This window comes from Gorilla gorilla, chromosome 4 (genome assembly GCF_029281585.2).
Source record: "Gorilla gorilla gorilla isolate KB3781 chromosome 4, NHGRI_mGorGor1-v2.1_pri, whole genome shotgun sequence".
NCBI lineage: Eukaryota > Metazoa > Chordata > Mammalia > Primates > Hominidae > Gorilla > Gorilla gorilla.
The window spans coordinates 80,027,785-80,046,642 of record NC_073228.2 but is presented as its reverse complement, the minus strand read 5'-3'; the positions used below and the strand labels follow the sequence as shown (position 1 = coordinate 80,046,642).

The following is an 18,858-nucleotide window of genomic DNA, read 5'->3' as shown; positions in this document are numbered from 1 at the left end:
ATTTTGTTTGTTGATGACCTTCATATGAGAATGGCTAGCACAGACAGAGGAAATTATTTTCTGCTCAAACCTAACCTGATTTCTTTTTCTTTTTGCATTTTTGCCACCTGATTTTATTGTATGGGAAAGTATGAAAACCAGTTCCTCTCAATAAAAGTATTTAAAAATTATTTTAAAAACCCAACCTCCTACAATTTCTGAAGTGCCTGATAGTTTCTTCCAATGAAGTTTTCAGTTTACTGATTTTTTTTTCACTCATAAGAAGGGACTGTGGAGTGAAGATTGTAAGGCAGTGTGGTTTAACTGTTTTAAGTTCTGTTTCTCTTAAATTTATTCTATTCATGTTATTTACAGAGCAACAGAAGAAAGCTTAGAGAATTAAAGACAAATAAATTCAACTGGAGAAGCTTATGAGTAGCTAGATTAATTTGAAAATGATCAGTAAATAACTATTTTATTTACTGATTTATTTTAAACTTCCACCGACCTTATTGAAATATACTTCCAGAAACATTCTGTTTGAACTATTATCAGAAATTAGTCATCTTGCAAAACAGCTGTGGCAATATGATACAATGAAGAGAGCAGTGATTTAGCAATGAGAAGGTTGGGAGTTCTTGTCTTGGCTCCTTCACAGGGAGATCACATGACATGCCAAAGTCCCCTAGATGAGGAAGCCATGCATTGAGAGGATTGAGGATTGGGTCAATGATCTATCATAGAATGCTTTCTATGAGTCTAGAAGCCTCATGAAGAACACACCAGGAAACTTGGGTGAGAGCAGGAGCTTCACCTCATGCAGAATTGCAGTGTGATTTTAGAGTGCTGTTACCATTCTTATGCTTAGAAGTCAGAGTGTCTGAATCAGGATTCTGTTGTGTATAATGGATTGCACTCTCGTTGGCTTAGGCAGAAAGGTGTTAAATGGTTTGCAGAATTGTTGGGAAGGCTGAGCTTCCAGGAGCAGCTCCCAAAGTCTCCACACACAACTGGACCACCAGGGAACCTGCTCCCTCCACCAGGACAGGAGCCTTAACTTCAGAAAGCTGCCCACCCAGTTGGAAAGCTGCCACCACAGTTGCCAGCACCATAGCATCTTGTCTCTGCTACAGTCTCTGTCTACATAGTGAATGCCCGGTGCCCTGCCTTTCTTCCTCTGATTCAGGTCCCACTCCAGGTCTTGCCCAAGTCTTTCTGATTGGTGGAACTTAAATCACACCCAAAATCCCAGCTGTAGGAGAGCTGTGAGATTTCATCTTTCCAAACTCTGTGTACTGCATGGGGGCTGGAGCACATGTCGGCAGCCGGTCCACTGCATTCACCGTTGACAGTAGGTGAAATATTTATGATCAATAACATTTGCATTTTTTCACAAAAAATGCACAATTTGCAGAGTAGCCATACACACTTTTTATTTAGAGCTAATATCAAGTCACTCTACATATAAAAATAAATATTTCTGACCATTTCCCAAGAAAACAGCTTTTCTAAAAATTGAGAGCAATGCCTACATTATTTCCTAAAGATGCAAACTGGTAGAGAAAACAGGATGTTAAATTCAGAATTTCCCTTCCAGCTTCATTTATTTTCTCCACATCAGTTCTGTTTTCCTCTGTGTCTTTTTCTCCCATGGGGATGTCCTCCACCTTTTCAATCTGATTTGCTCTTTGCCATGCAGACCTGTGGATGAAGAGCCAGAGTCCTCTGAGGTCGATGCTGCTGGTCGGTGGCCTGGTGTCTGTGTTAGCAGAACATCTCCAACACCCCCAGAGTCGGCAACCACCGTTAAGTCACTTATCAAGTCATTTGACTTGGGACGCCCAGGTATTTAATCATTTTTTCTATAAGCAAAGCTCCAAATTCAAACTTTGGCCCGACATTTGATATGTCTACTATCTCTACTCCACCCTGGCCCTGTGTTGTTACAACCACAGGGCGCTTTCCAGGTCCTACCACGTGCAGCCATTGCATGCAGGAGCCTAGCTGAGCTCCAGGGAGGCACTGATGGAGAGCCTGGCTCATGAATAACACAAATGCAGCCTCTTCCTCTCTACCGCTTCCTTCCATCCAGTTCCTGCCTTGCTGCCTTTCTTTTCTGCCTCTCATAGCCATTAAATTCAGGTCACTACTATTTGCCTTTTTGTCATCTCCTGAGAATTATGAGGGTCAGCTGGAGACTTCATCTCCTAGGAAACGAGACATCACATCTGTGCACCTGGCCCTCTTGTAGGCACCCCTGGCCATCCCCATCTTGCAACCTGCTAGACGTTTTTCTGCCTGGTCTTGTATGTGAGCACCTGTGCTAATCTGTCACTCCTGATCTAGGTGTGTTCCCAGCTTTTCCTGGTGTTGTCTGATGGTCTCACAATTCCCCTTTAGTCATGCTTATCTTCCTATATGAGAAAGATGCGTAGCTATACTTCATACATATACTGTACACATAAACATAGCAAATAGAAGAAACAGAATGTGCATCTGTCTACAGTAACAATATCTTTCTTCCCCAGAGTGCAACAAACATGCCATTGTATTGGGAGACTGTAGTAAAAGTTAATCCTAGGATGTACCTGGTTGTCTCTGCTAAAATTGTTTGCACCTAAATTAGATTAAGACTAGACTCTACATATTCAAAGACATGAAAGCCTTTCATGTCTGTGAAGGCAGGAAATGAATTAACAATTTGTACAAGAACTTTTCTGTTCCTTCCTTCTCTAGGCATCTCATTATTTATACAGTTTCTTTTTGCTCAGCTATCCTTCATCTAAGACTGACCTCCACTCAGCTAAATCTTCCCTTCTTGTTTCCCCAATGCAGCTGTAGTCCGGAGAAGAAAAGGATAACAGAGTAAATATTACACTAAACACGGATACTCCTTAAGCCACCAAAAAAAGTAACAAGAAATCAGGAACAACTATATGCTATTTTGAAGTGGAACAACATATAAATGTTCCCATGTTTTTTCTTGGCAGGTGGAGCTGGACAGAATATTTCTGTCCATAAGACCCCCAGAAGTCCCCTAAGTGGGATACCAGTGAGGACTGCTCCAGCAGCTGCTGTCTCTCCAATGCAGGTAGATGAGCCCCAGAAATAACCACTGCTTATGGTTTGCTGTGTATCCCTCTAGATGTTTTTCTTTACACATATTAGTGTCCGTGTGTGTATGTGTGTGTGTAGAGTATGTGTTTTGTAAATTGGATTACACTATGCATTATTCCAATACTTATTTCACTTTATCATCGGAATGTAAGCTTCATGAGGTCAGATATTTTTGTTCATTTTGCTTGCTGTTTTATCTCTTGTCTGTAACACTGGTTGGCACATGGTCACATTATAGTAGAAGTTCAATAAATATTAAATGAATGAAGGAATATGTTTTCAAATTTTAATATTTGCAGAAACGATTCTTTTTGTAAAAGATTACATAATATGTGGTGATTTATTTAGCCACTGTTCTGCTGATAGAAGTTAGGTTTTTTTGGATTTAACTTATTACAAAAAATAATACAGTGAAGATACTGATACAAATTTTTGACCACTTAAGGGGCTACTTTTTAAATAAGGGTATATCAAGATTCATTTGTAAATATCAGAGATGACTGTAGTTAAGCAGAAAGGAATTTAATACAGGGATTTTGGTACTGAGGGCTGGAGAAAGGTCTAGGCTGCACTGAGCTTCCAGGAAAGGTTCCCAGAGCATCTGAAAGTTGGCCCATTAAAGGAGCTTCTGTTTCTGCCAGAATCGGGAAGTCTTTCTCTAGGTGCTTACCCAGGACTGCCACTGCTACCAAGATCTAGGATCAGCCTTGTGACTACACTGCCACAGGTGCAGTCCATGCCAGAAAAGCACACTCTGTGCCTGCCCCATACTGACCAGAAAACGATGGAACAGACCCCAGAACCTCTGCTCCCCTGCCACAGAACAGCAAATGCCTTCCCAGCCATGTTTACCAGGAGAAGCTGCAGAAGGGAAGCCTTACACTCCCTTGCACCTTCCAGATCCTCTGAGAGGGGGCCTCTTTGACAGAAGCTAGGCCACTTGATGAGCCAAGCTTTAAAGGAGTTTGCCAAGTACACCCTTTAGCTTCCCAGTCCCTTATAGTTCAATAAGTCACCCTACAAGGAGATGAGGATGGAGTTGAGTGAGCCCGTCTTGAGATCTTCTACAAATTGATTCCTAGTAAAGGAAAATGGAGTCCTAGAAAAGGAAATGTATTTGACCTGTTCCAGCATGTCGAAAAACTTGATAGACACATTGCCCTTCAGTTTGCCCTCCCGCTTACAGTACTATTTTCCAAGAATTTTGACACTGTCTATAATTTTTGAAGATCAAGTAAATGAACAATAATATCTTGTTTTACTTTATCAGTAAGGTGGAGCACTTCTTCGTATGATTATAGGCCATTTATCTTTTGTGTGTCGGTGTGGAAACTTACATACTTTGCCTGCTTTTCTTTTGAAGTGTTAGTCTGTTTATGTTTTGTAAGAAGTATTGATATATTGTGCTTTTTAACATTTTTTCATATGTAATTGTATTACCTTTTTTATCTTTTAATGTCATATTAATAGTTATCTTTTACTGAAGAGAAATTTTACATTTTTGTGTTGTGTTTTAAGATTTTGTTTTGTTTCCTGCCTTAAAATGTCTTTTCTAGCTATTAGATGATTAAAATATTCTCCCTAAATATCTTAAGGAAGTCTTTTATTTGTTCAGTCTTAAAACCCATAGAAACATGGGTTTGGATTTAGATATTCTTCCCCTATCTTAACTGCCTTCTGGAAGCAGAAGTAAATACTCTCTGGAGGACAATTACACCATCTAGATCCTTAAATTATAGCCACATTTTAAAAAATACAATGTTATATAGTAACTTTAAACAATACCAGGCATGGCCAGGTGCAGTGGCTCATGCCTGTAATCCTAGCATTTTGGGAGGCCGAAGCAGGCAGATCACGAGGTCAGGAGTTTGAGACCAGGGTGGCCAACATAGTGAAACCCCGTCTCTACTAAAAATACAAAAATCAACTGGGCATGGTGGTGTGTGCCTGTTGTCCCAGCCACTCAGGAGGCTGAGGCAGGAGAATCACTTGAACCCAGGAGGCAGAGGCTGTGGTAAGCTGAGATCACGCCACTGCATTCCAGCCTGGGCAACAGAGCAAGACTCCATCTTAAAATAAAATAAAATAAAACAAAAAACCAGGCATACAAATAGATAATACCAAATGATGAAAAGCCAAGAGAAAAAATAGACAATAGAAACAGACACAGAAGATTCAGATATTGATATTATTAGACATAGACCCTAAAACAACTGAGATTAATGCTGTCAACAAAATAAGTGACAAGGTAGAGAATTTCAGCAGAAAACCACAATGTATAAAAAAGAATCTGTTAGAGATTTTATGACTTAAAAATAAAATACCTGAATTAAAGACTGAATAAAGTTTAGCTGTAGCTTAAACAGTTTAAGAGAGGCTTAAAGAACTGAAGACAAGTCAGTATAAATATCTGAACTGAAGCACAGAGAAAAAGGATAGGAAATAGAGAAAAGGACATAAGAAACATATGGGATGGAATAAAAAAATCACATGTGTAATTGGAGTCCCCAAAAGGGGAGAAAAAGAGCAGAAGCGATATTGGAAGGGATAATGATCAAGAATTTCCAAAACTGATAAAAGATGTCAAGCCCAGATTCAAGAAACAGTAAGAACCCCAAATGAGATAAGTACAAAGAAAACCACCCAGACACATGAGGTTAAAACTGCTGGAAATGAAAGAGAAGGCATCCTAAAAGCACCCAAAAGAAAAAAGACACCTTAATGTCCAAGGAGCAAGAGCAAAACTGACATCTTTCTTCTCAAGAAGAATGATGGAAGCCCTGAAGACAATGCAATGGCATCTGCAAAATGCTGAAAGAAAACACCTGCTTTCCTTTACCTCGTGAAAATATGCTTCAGAGTGCTGTACCTGGTGAAAATACCCTTCAAAGGTGAACACAAAAGAAAGATGCTTTCAGTCCAAGAAAACCAGATGTTTTTTCTTAGGATACTTGCAGTGAAAAGACTATTTAAAGGAGTTCTGCATGGAGTTTGTTCTTTTAAAAGACTATTAAAATTCAAAACATCTGACAAGAAAAGCTAATGCAAAATTACCTGTATCAGGAATTTGTAAATGGGTACATCACTAAAGATTTCATAATTATTAAAGCAATAGTAAGAGAATATTATATATTACTACTTTGTGCTATAAATTAGAAAATATTGATGAAATGGTCAAAATCTTAGAAAAATGTAACGTGCTAAACTTACATAGGAGAGAGTAGTAGAAAATCTCAATCACCTATAATTTATATCTTTTCCTTAAAAGAAATGCCAGGGCCTTATGGCTTCACCATGAAACCTCCCAAACATTTAAGGAAGAAATAACGTCAATCTTACGTAAATTCAGAGACTAGGAAAGAGGTCAGCATAGCTTTGCTCCCTAATAGTTGCAAGAACATTAATAGACAAGAAAATTAAAAGGTCTTTCTCACGAACCTCTTTGCAAAAATCCTGAACAAAATCTTGGAAAACCTTATTCAGAGACACATGAAAAAGATCATGTCATGTTGGGTTTATTCCAGGAATGGAAGGTGGTTTTAACTATTGAAGCCAACCAGAGTAATTCACCACATTAACAAAGGTATAAAAAGAATATGGTCGGCCGGGTACAATGGCTTATGCCTGTAATCCCAGCACTTTGGGAGGCCAAGGTAGGTGGATCACTGGAGGCCAGGAGTTCAAGACCACTCTGGTCACCATGGCGAAACCCCATCTCTACTAAAAATACAAAAATTAGCTGGGCGTGGTGGTGCACGCCTGTAACCCCCAGCTACTTGAGAGGCTGAGGCACAAGAATGGCTTAAATCCAGGATGCGGAGGTTGCAGTCACCTGAGATCATTGCCATTCCACTCCTGGACGACAGAGTAAGACTCTTATCTCAAAAAAAAAAAAAAAAAAAAAAGCATATGGTCATCTTAGTAGGTGGTGGCAGGAAAATGTAGTCGATAAAGATTAATATCTTTATTGATGGAAATTCTTAGAAAACTAGGAATAGAAGGGAAAGTCTTTAATCTGATAAAGGGGGTCTGTATTATATATCTACAGCAAACATCATACTTAATGGTGAAATATTGGATGCTTTCCCACAGGATTGTGAATGGGATAGGAATGCCCCATATTGTCACTTTTGTTCAGCCAACTTCAAAAGCAAGATTTAAAACTACTTTTGAAAACTGTATACCACGACCATTATATTTTTGTGGGGTGTGGATACATGGAATTGTGTTTAATATGCTATGAAGTAGAGCCTCTAAGAGAAAATAATGTTCTGGAAAGCCTCAGAATGGCCCTGCACAGGCAAATGTACCAGGTTGTTCATTGCAGCATTGTTCCTAATATCAATATCAACATCAATATCAATAGAGAATCAGTAAAATAAATTATGGTAATGAAAATAGCTAAGATCTACTGAATGCTTACTATCTGCTGGGCTGTGTTTTGATTGTTCTAACTGGATTTAACTCATTTAATCCTCCCATAACCCTTTGAGGTAAGTACCTTTAGTATTGTTGCCATTTTATAAATAAAGAAAATAAGGCACAGAAAATTAAGTAACCCAGAGTCTCACAGGTGGGTGGTGCCATCTGTCCCCAGAGCCACTTACTTGGCCTCTTGTGGCACTTCTCAGAGGAAGCTGCCAAGATGGTGGGTGATGGTGGGTATAGAATGACTTCTAAGATACAGTAAGTGAAAGAAGCAAAATAGTGTACAAAACAATGTAATGCTATGATAACAGTTGTGTTTTTAGAAAAACAGTGTTTTTCAAGGTTTTTCCTTGAATAATATCATGCTTACTTGCATTCTGAAATGCTTTTTTAAATGGCAGTAAAAAAAATACACCATGAAATCTACTCTATTAACAAATTTTTAAGTATTGTTAACTAGAAGCACAATATTGTATGGCAGGTCTCTAGAAAATTTTTTTTTTTTAATTTTTAATTTCAGATTCAGGGTGTACATGTACAGATTTGTTACATGGATATATTGTGGGATGCTGAGGTTTGGGGTATGATTGATCCCATCACCCAAGTAGTGAGCATAGTACCCAACAGGTTTTCAGTGCTTGCTTCCCCCTCCTCTAGCACTCCCCAGTGTCTCTTGTTGCCATCTTCCTGTCCTCTAGAACTTTTTTATCTTGCCTGACTGAAACTCTGTATCCACAGAACAATTCCCCACTTCCCCTCCCTGAGGCCTCTGGGAGCCACCACTCCACTGTCTGCTTCTGTGATTTTGACTACTTTAGATTCCTCACGTACATAGAGTTATGCCGCTCTTGTCCTTCAGTTACTGGTGTATTTGACTTAGCATAATGTCTCCAAGACTCATTTATGTTGTAGCATGGGACAGGATTTCCTTCTTTTTTAAGGCTGAATAATATTCCATTGTATATTCTATACCACATTTTCTTCGTCCATTCATCTGGTGGTGGACACTGGGGTTGCTTCCACATCTTGGCTGTTGTGAATTATGCTGCAATGAGCAAGAGAGTGCAAGTATCTCTTTGAGATCCTGTTTTCAATTTTCTTGGATAAATACCTAGAAGTGGTGTTGCTGGATCATTTGGTAGTACTATTTCTAGTTTTTTGAGGAACCTCCATACTGTTCTCCGTAATGGCTGCACTATTGTACATTCCCACTAACAGTACACAGGAGTTTCATTTTCTCTACCTCCTCACCAATACTTGTTCTTTTTCAGTTTTTTTTTTTTTTGATGATGGTCTTCCTAATAAATGTGAGGTGGTGTGTCACTGTGGTTTTGGTTTGCATTTCCCTGATGATTAGTGATGTTGAGCATCTTTTCATATACCTATTAACCATTAAAAATGGAATACTTATACACACATCCTTGAATATACATAGAACATTCCAGGAAAGATATTCACAAAGCCAATTAATAATGATTGCCCTTGGAGAGAAGAACTGGGAGATGGGAAGGAAAAGGAGACTTTCTCTTCATTATTTGCCCTTTTCATTGCTTTTGAGGATAGTGTCTATTGCATGTATTACCTATTCAAATAAATGAGTTAATTAAAAACTCCCCTGGTTATTCCACTGTGTTTAAGAAATGTTGCACACACATGCATGCACACACACACATCTGTGTTTGTGCTATTCTTGATGTTATGAGCTCACCGTGCTGGTGTCCCCCTGGTTTTTACAGAGGCATTCGACTTACAGCAGTGTGCGGCCAGCCAGCAGAGGGGTGACTCAACGCTTGGACCTTCCTGACCTTCCCCTCTCAGGTAAATTATGTCAACATAAAGAACTTCTGACTTATCTTTCCGTGCAGTTAACTTTTCTTCATTTCTCTGCATGACACTGAGCTTAGAAAAATAATCAGTGGCATTTCTTGCAAGTGATTTCAACCCCGAATAATGTACATATCATGAATGTTAGATGCAGCAGTGCAGCTGACGAAAGGAAAAAGTGTCTCCTGCCAGCTGCACTTCTCAGTGCCCTTGTGCTGGGGAGACAGGCCCAATTTTATTTTTCTTTTCCTTTTTTTAGAGACATGGTCTTGCTTTGTTTCCCAGGCTGGTCTCAAACTCCTGGTCTCAAGTGATCCTCCTGCCTCGGCCTCCCACAGTGCTGGGATTATAGGTGTGAGCCACTGTGCCTGGCATATTGTTTTTTAACTGAATCTCAAGAGCATATTTTCTAATCTTTAAAAAGTAACTAAGGGAAAAAATCTTACCTGATTTTGAATTCGTCTGCTACTTCTGCAATTCTTAAAATTTGCCCCTTTAAAGGTATTTGTCTTTTGGTGCAGTCCTCTTCCTGTTGTTACACCGTGTGTGTGTGTGTGTGTGTGTGTGTGTGTGTGTGTGTGTGTGTGTGTGTGTATTTGTTTTGTTTTGTTTTAACTCCAATCCTGGTTGTAAAGTGGAGGTTGCATTCAGCAGTCCCCATCCATCACATTTGCGTTGTGCCATATTTCCTGTGTCACAGGCTGATGTGAAGCAGCCCTCAAGAAGGGACACGTGGGCTTGAGTCTCAGTACTGCTGCTCAGCCTGGCTTTGGCCCCATCACCCCACTTCTCTGTGCTTTAGTCTCCTCATCTCCAAAACGGAAATAATCCGGTCCACTTCCTAGGATTGTATCAAGGATCGAGTTAGCACATTAAAGTGCCTTGAACATGCTGGGTGTGTGGCAAGCACTGTGGAAGTGTTTACTGTGCACATCTCACCTGCTGTTCTCTGCTGACCCAGTTCGCCTGCCCAGAACTAAAAGGACAACAGTGCTCGAGCCTAGTGGGAAGTTAAGGTTGTCCAGAATATGGGGCTTAGAATGTATGTATGTGTCTATGTGGTGACTGTTAGGAAATAAAAAAGGCAAAAAGAACACTGAATGGACTGTGTACTGGTCCCTGTAGAAAGGATAGAAAGCCAAAAGTCTGGGTCACATGGACAGAAATCCTTTTGTTTCTAAGCATAAAATAAAATTTCTACAGCTGTACTTCCTTTAGATCTTGGTCAAACACAATCAGGCTTGTTCTTAAAATAGTTGTTTCTATGAGGGAACTTTCCCCTCTGAATCTTCTTTGCTTTTTCATGGAATTAAATAAGGATTTTAGAGTTGGGTAAACACTGACAATTGAGAATTTGAAGATGATCTGAGCCCATTCCTCGAATTTTACACGGGAGAGATTTAAGCCCTACAGAAATTGAGTGACTTATAAAGGCTACAGCGATTTTGGATGGCTGTGGGGCCAGGAAGTCTCCTGATTCTTTCTACCATGTGCCTCTTGGTGCTGAGGCTGGTGATTGCTCGAGTAATAGCTTTCTAAAGTGGTGAAAGTTTACGTGGGACTCCGAGTCATGATAGTGACTTCCCAGCAGAAGGAAATGAAGACCAAAGGCCAGTGTAAAGTCAAGAGTATAAGAACAAACAGACAGAGTTCAGTGGAGGTAGAGAAATGAGAGAGTACGTGCTCCAGGAGACCAGGCCTGAGTGTCCCATACTAGGAGGGGAGTGGAGGAGACCAGAGCACAGCAGGAAGCCCACGTGGCTCACCGTCTCCGTGCTTGCTGTGTAGCACAAAAGGGAATAATTTGATGACACGCATAGTGCTAGGTGTGGGGTTTTTGAAAAATTGTGGTAAAAGACACATAATATAAAATTTACCATATCAGCCGTTTTTAAGTGTACTAGGTAAGCCTTTGGTAGATAATATTTGTTCTTCTCTCTGTTCCACTAGCCTTAAAGTTTTCTATTGTGTAGAGACACCATTCTTTCTGGTTTTCTTTGAGAGAGAGTCTTGCTGTCACACAGGCAGGAGTGCAGTGGCATTATCATAGGTCACTACAGCCTCAAACATCTGATCTCAAATGATCCTCCTGCTTCAGCCTTCAAGTGGCTGGGACTAGAGGTGCATGTCACCATGCCTGGCTAATTAAAAAAATTTTGTGGGGGGATAGAGACAGGGTCTCACTAAGTTGCCCAGGCTGGTCTTGAACTCCTGGCCTCAAGCAATCCTCTTGCCTTGGCCTCCCAAAGCGCTGGGATTACAGTTATGAGCCATCATGCCTGGCCAAGAAACCATTCTTTTTTTTTTTGAGATGCAGTCTCGCTCTGTCACCCAGGCTGGAGTGCAGTGGCGTGAGCTCGGCTCACTGCAATCTCTGCCTCCCAGGTTCACACCATTCTCCTGCCTCAGCCTCCCGAGTAGCTGGGACTACAGGCGCCTGCCCCCATGCCCGGCTAATTTTTTGTATTTTTAGTAGAGATGGGGTTTCACCGTGTTAGCCAGGATGGTCTTGATCTCCTGACCTCGTAATCCACCCACCTCGGCTTCCCAAAGTGCTGGGATTACAGGCATGAGCCACTGCACCCGGCCAAAACCATTCTTTTAGTTGACACGGTACATACTGAACTTGAGACCACAATAACTTATTGCTCTGCAGTTAATACCTCATTGACAGCCCTCCCTACTTAGCCCCCACCAGGCACCTGTCTGCTTGGATGATTATATTTACTGTTATTACAGCAAAGGATTACAGTGACAATTACTTGCTTCTAGCAATCCCCAGGAATTGCTTGTCAACACTGAGGTCATTGGAAGCTGCAGAAACCAAAGATTAATGTGCTGTTCTTGTTGATCCCTTGGATGTAAATACTATTTTTCTCTGCTATTTAGAGCTGACTAGCCTCACTCCCAACTTTACTGCCCCTAATTGGTGGCAGTGAGCTGTAGAAGGATTATTTTCTTCTGTGACTATTCACAGGTCACGGGCGGCAACTGTGGGCTCATCCTGGTCCCTGGTCTGCTCTGTAGCTTTGAACAAGGCACTTAGTTCTCTGAGCTCCAGTTTCCTCTATAAATATAAACTAGCCAATCTCGAAAGATGTCTCCTGTTCCGCACTTTTATGGTCCTTTGAGAAATATAGTCTGGCTAGACATGGTGGTGCACTTTCCTGTAGTCCCAGCTACTTGGGAGGCTGAGACAGAGGATCATTAGGAGGTCAAGTCCAAATCCAGCCTGGGCAACACAGCAAGACCCTGTCTCTAGAAGAGAAAAAGAAAAACAAGTATCATCTGGAGGATTCAGTTCATTTCATTGCCTGTTTTTTGACTCAGACTAATATGACAGCAGAAAGGAGCCTTGAAAGAGTGATTTCTACTTCTTGTTTAGCAAGCCAGGCCCTATGGCTAGAATGGCCTTTTCTCTTGTAAAGTAGTTCTTCTTGGTTCCCAGCTTCTTGTTTATTGCTGCCTGTGATCTGATCATCACTTGAGGCATTTTCCTGCCACACTCTCTCAGATGTCTGTCAGTTAAAACAAAAGATACTACCTGGGGACAGGGCTGGCTTCGTTGGCACTTGCACAAGGCCCTTAGAAGGACACATGCTTGGTGTAATGCTCTGATGACATCATCTTGAAATTCACAGTGATTTTTGAACAGGAGGTTGATTTGGTGCTAGATGCTATAAATGATGTAGTGGTCCTGCCTGTAGAATCCACATACCTATTGCATTTTTATTACTTCAGAAACTATATATATGTTTGCACTTGAGGATAAAATGAGAACTGTATTGTATTTGAGAATGAAGTATGATGGCAGTCAAGAGCTGCTTCTTTGGGAATGAGTGATTATGTGGTTGTTCCCACAGATATTCTAAAGGGAAGGACTGAGACCCTGAAGCCGGACCCCCACCTCCGCAAGAGTCCCTCACTAGAGTCGCTGAGCAGACCCCCGTCTCTGGGCTTTGGGGACACAAGACTGCTGAGTGCTTCCACCCGGGCATGGAAACCACAAAGCAAACTCAGGTATCGTGTTTCAAACAATAAGAAATCAGAAAAACATCGGGCTAATCTCCTTTTATTCTTCCTTCCGTTTTGTCCCCGTGGCCAATTTACTTCTACAAATATTTCCTGCATGAAAATGACTAAGACACTGTGCCTGCCCTTGGTGAGTCTAAAAGGAGGACAGTGGATAGTAGTAGTGCGCAAAATGGAATTAAGGGCTGTAAAAAACAATACTGCATAAGCAAAGTCTTGAGAGGTTGTTAGTTGGATCAAGAAGTATAGAGAGAAGTGGTGTTTCTGCCAAGGGCTCTAAAGGTACCATTACAAGCATGCTGTGGAATAGTGATCAGGGAATGTGGGTGGTGTCATGTGTCTGAACTAGTCTGTGGGCTTCCTGAGAGCCGGGACTCTGCTGTACATATGCATAACAAGCTCTCTGTCTGTATTTGTTGGGTGGATGGATAAGTGACTAGGACATTCCATCTGGAGGGCATATTGTAAGTAGTCTTCATTGCTAAGGAAGAGGTTTGTGCATTATTTTGGTAAAGCACTGGAGTACCACCAAGTTTGTGGGATTTTGTTTCGGATTTTGAGGTTGTACAGTGAGATTGGACCTGCATTTTAAGGAGGATTCATCAGAAAACAGTGGTATATAAGGATTGGAGAGGCATTTTGAAATCAGTGTTTAAGAAGGACTGTCACAGGGATGTAAAGGAGGGGTTGGCAGAGGGAGAGGATGGCAAGACCAGCAGGGTGGTCACTAAGAGCTTGTCTTTGTTCCCACTCCTCTGTCACCTCCTCTCTTTCCAGTGCCCCTGGTCGCCCAGGCCATAGCAAACCTCTTTCAGCTGCTTCCTCTCCCCTTGTGACTTCCCTGCTTCTCTGTGTTCGTTAATTTTCTGATGCACTGAGCACATCCTGCTGCAGACCTTGCAGAAATCTCACATGACTCTGTCATCTGCACTCCTCATCCTGGTCTTCTAGATGCCCCATGACTTAGCGCCACCCCACCCACCTGCCAGAATGGCCCTGTTCCTCCGTCCACCTGAGCCTGTTTTAGTTTCTGCCTTTGTAATAGAACATGACCATGTCTGATTGCAAGTCTTTATGTATAAGGTTTAGCCTGAATCGTTTTTCTTTTCTCCTTTCATACTCCAAATACTGCTTCTCCTTCAAGCTCAAACCTTTCATGAAGTTGTACCTAACACCTGGCACATTGACATATCCCTTCTCTGACTTTGGCGTCTTACACTTTTTTGGGTGTTTAGTTTTTGTACTGCTTTGTAGTGTGGAACACTGTTGCACAGTACATGCCATTGTCTCCATTTATGCTATAATTTAGTTGACAGTAAAAGTTCAACTTACATTTTGGTATCTCTTCCAGCCCCTTGCATTGTGCAACACACATAGCATTTCACTTAGTAAAACTTACGAGTGAGTAGATGGATTAATATACAAAATTGGCTAGTTTAGGAGTAACAGCTTTTTAATAAATCTTATAATCACAAATATGGGTATTATAGAAGGATTTATAAAAGTCTGAATAAATTCAGGTCTTGTTACACCTTTGGGTATAGCATATGTTTGGACCCAAATAGATGAAGTCATGTGTTTCAGAAGTTTAATGTAAAGCCCCAGATACTACATATTGTCCTGTTTATGTGCAAGAGATTTAAATAATCAAAACAGGTTTTAAGGACCAGAATTAGTGCTGTTCTGAAGTTGCCGTTTTCTTTATGCCAGAAATGCATACAAAAAGGCTATATGTATATGAATATGCTATTGATATTTTACCTTTTTTAATGAAAAGTTAAATTAGTAAAATTCTTATTTCAATTTTACACTTATGTTATTGAGATAAACAATGGCAAGATATTTGGTGTTTTTAATATGCCCTTCCAGTGCACCTTTAAAATTTATTTTATTTTATTTTTTGGAGATGGGGTCTTGCTCTGTTGCCCGGGCTGTAGTGAAGTGGCACAGTCATAGTGCACTACAACCCTGAACTCCTGGCCTCAAGCAATCCTCCCTTCTCAGCCTCCTGAGTAGCTGGGATTACAGATGCACACCACCATGCCCAGCTAATTTTTTTATTTTTTATTTTTTTAAAGATGGGGTCTCGCTATGTTGCCCAGGCTGGTCTTGAACTCTTGGGCTCAAGAGATCTTCTTGCCTTGGCTCGTAAAGTTCTGGGATTATAGATATGGGCCACTGCACCCAGCCAATCTACCTTTTACATGTCATTTAGGTACTGGTTTAGTCTTGAAACATGTAGGGTGTGTTTTGTTTACGTATCTTTAATTCAAATGATACTGTACTTAAGTAAACAAATGAAAGAGTAGATGGATGAGCAACAAATGGATTTGAAAACAAAATGTAACAAAACTCTCCCCAAATTTATGATAGTCAGGAAGCACAATTTAATTTTTATTTTATACTGTGAGATATCACAAAATAGTAATGTGACTAATTCGGTTGTTTCTTTAGAGTCTTGCTGGATAAACTAGACTTTTGCTTTTCTAAAGTAGGTATTTATTTCTTGTGTATTTGAGAATTCTAAGTATTAGCATCTTCTCCTTACCATGTGCTCTTCTTTCTAACCAGTGTGGAAAGAAAAGACCCTCTGGCGGCCTTGGCCCGGGAATACGGTGGTTCCAAGCGCAATGCTCTACTGAAATGGTGCCAGAAGAAGACACAAGGTTATGCGGTAAGGGACAACATCAGCCAACTTCCAGCTGCCCCTGGGCAGTAGTAGTCCTGTGCCAATACATGTTCCTTGTGTGCCTGTGCTTGGTGGGCCAATATGCATGTAATTATCATCTTTCTATTCTCCTAGGCAGGGCTGCCAGGGAATGTTTGATATTTGTGCACTGCCCAAAGGCACCGTGACAGAGGCAAATGCAACTGAAAAACAGTCTGCACTCCACCCACCAAATGTATGGCTGCACGCAGAGCTGCACCTCCCGAGGGAAGGGGACCTTTTTCTTTGGTCAGAGTGTTACTGGCCACAGGTTCTTGGGCTGTCAATGCGATAGAAATTGTCATGAGGCCAAAAGAGTTTTCTCCACAAGGCTTTATTGGAGCTTATGCCCTTATCCCTCAGGCATGAGGGAGGAAGCACGGGAGAGGGAGGATTCTCTGGCTGACTCCTTGAAATGAGCTGGTAGGGATTTTTTTATTAAGCAAAGTGCAGGAATTGATATCAACATAGAGAATGTGGGCTGGGCTGGGTAGAGCATATGAGGGGTAGGGGATGTGGGTCAGTTTATCTGCTGGCGACGGTTGTCTTGAGTCATGGGCCACCTAGTGTTCTGGTTGGTGGCAGCAAGGCTGTAAATCAGTTGTTTAGCATTCCTCCCTGAGATGAGGACATTCGCAACTTTGGTTGGATAGGTTGGATTTCCTAGGGCCAGTTTCTGGAATTATTTAAGTAAAAGAATTAAACATTCTTTTATTCTTTTAAACATTATGAGAGTACGGAAAAACAGTATGGCTATTTTCTTTGCATGACTGTTAGCAGGTATGTCAGTGAAGTAGTGGTGTGGGTTTTGTGATCAGTGGGAATGCATGAAAGAATGCTATAGTGGGAATGCAGCCAAGAATGCTTGGCTGAAGCCAAGTCCTGTCCCTGCTGTCTCAGAAGAAGACACAAGCTCCAGTGGCTCACGCCTGTAATCCTAGCACTTTGGGAGGCCGAGGTGGGCAGATCACGAGGTCAGGAGATCAAGACCATCCTGGCTAACACAGTGAAACCCCATCTCTACTAAAAATACAAAAAATTAGCCCGGCGTGGTGGCGGGCACCTGTAGTCCCAGCTACTCGGGAGGCTGAGGCAGGAGAATGGCGTGAACCTGGGAGGCGAAGCTTGCAGTGAGCCAAGATCGCGCCACTGCACTCCAGGCTGGGCGACAGAGCAAGACTCCGTCTCAAAAAAAAAAAAAAAAAAAAAGGCAGACACAAGCTCCCTGAGCAGTGATGCCTCCACCCAAGAAGACAGCTTTTGCTGAATTACCCTCCTGAAGAAGAGTGCTTTGCCTAATTCGCATAAAGGTCCTATGTAGTTGGGCCTCCAAAACTTCTCCAAACATTTTGTTTCTATTGCTTTGAGAATTGTTTGCGTTTAGTTTAAGAGTTTTTGTTTTCTAGGACAGTATCTGTTTTCTGTGAAAATCAGAAAAGGGAAGTAATACCTGATGTAAGTTTAAGTTTTTTTCTTGTGAAATACACAAAGATAAAATGCACAAAATATAAATCATAATTTCTTGAACTGTGAGGAAATGAAAAGTCATGCAGTCACCACTCCCATCCAGAAGAGGAGCATCACCAGCTCCCACAGACCCTTCCTATGACTTTCCCATCATAGCCCTCAGTACTCCCTAAGATAACCATTGTCCTCAATTCTCCTTCCAGATTTTTACAAAAGTATGCATCTCTAAGTACTATGTTAGTATTGCTTGCATTTGAATTTTATTACAAATGGAATAAAAAACTATGTAATATTTGCAGCTAGCTTTTTTTACACGGTATTGAGTCAGTGAGATTTATCCTCATTGTTGCATATAGCTGTAATTTGTTCATTTTCTTCACCATTTAGTAACCCATTGTAGGATTATACCATTATTTATCCATTTGATTATTGATGGAGAGTTGAGTCATTTCTAGTTTGGAGCTATTATGAATAGCGCTGTTATGTTCTTGTGCGTATTTCCTGAAAAACATATGTGCTCATTCCTGCTGGATACATGCTTAAGAATGGAATTCCTGGGCCATAGGGTATGCATACAATCTAGTGGATAGTGCCAAACAGATGACTGAAGTAATTGTATAATTTATGTCTCTCCAGCAATTTATGAGAGATTTATTTCTCTGCATTCTCACCAACACTTGGTATTGTCAGTCTTTTTACTCAAGGTCATGTGGGTAATGTGTAGTACTGTCTCACTGTGGTTTTGGTTTGCATTTTCCTGTTGGCTGGGGAGGCTGAACACCTTTTCATATGCAAATAGATACCCTCTTTAAAATTGGCAATTCCTACTGCATTCTTACAATATTTTGCTAAAATTTCGGAAGATTCCAGCACCATAATACTCCCTTCCCAGGCTGAAGCTTTTGAGGGAGGTGGGGATGGAAAATGAAAGAAGCTAGCAAGAAAAACCCAGCCTCAGCCAAGATCCATCCCAGATAGTAAATTAGCAGGGCTGGGAGTCTCTGTCGTGTCAGCAGTCAGATGTCTTAAAACCAGAATCCACCCAGAGTATGTGTATCCTGTATCTTTGCCATTACCTTCTTTTCACTTTATGTTAAAAAAGAAAAAGAATCGCAGCACTTTGAGAGGCCGAGGGGGCAGGATTGTTTGCGCCCAGGAGTTTGAGGCTGCAGTGAGCTGAGATAGCACCACTGTAGTGCAGTGTGGGTCAGAAAAAAGAAAAAAGAAAAGAAAAACCTGTCATGCTACTGACCAATAATAGAGGCTCGCAAAGTATAAACTCACCTCAGACCCTTGTTTGTTCT

General features: G+C 41.1%; 1 protein-coding gene across 12 annotated transcripts in view; it reads left to right on the top strand.

Annotated features, from left to right (window-relative positions):
* Positions 1-18,858, top strand: part of SPECC1 (sperm antigen with calponin homology and coiled-coil domains 1) — a 301,132-nt gene that overhangs the window by 227,466 nt on the left and 54,808 nt on the right. For all 12 annotated transcript variants that reach the window (XM_055385936.2, XM_055385933.2, XM_019028154.4 and 9 more), the window contains 5 exons: positions 1,679-1,824; positions 2,970-3,070; positions 9,261-9,342; positions 13,212-13,368; positions 15,952-16,054. In XM_055385936.2, the coding sequence (XP_055241911.1) occupies positions 1,679-1,824; positions 2,970-3,070; positions 9,261-9,342; positions 13,212-13,368; positions 15,952-16,054 (589 nt within the window). The remainder of the gene's footprint in view (positions 1-1,678; positions 1,825-2,969; positions 3,071-9,260; positions 9,343-13,211; positions 13,369-15,951; positions 16,055-18,858) is intronic.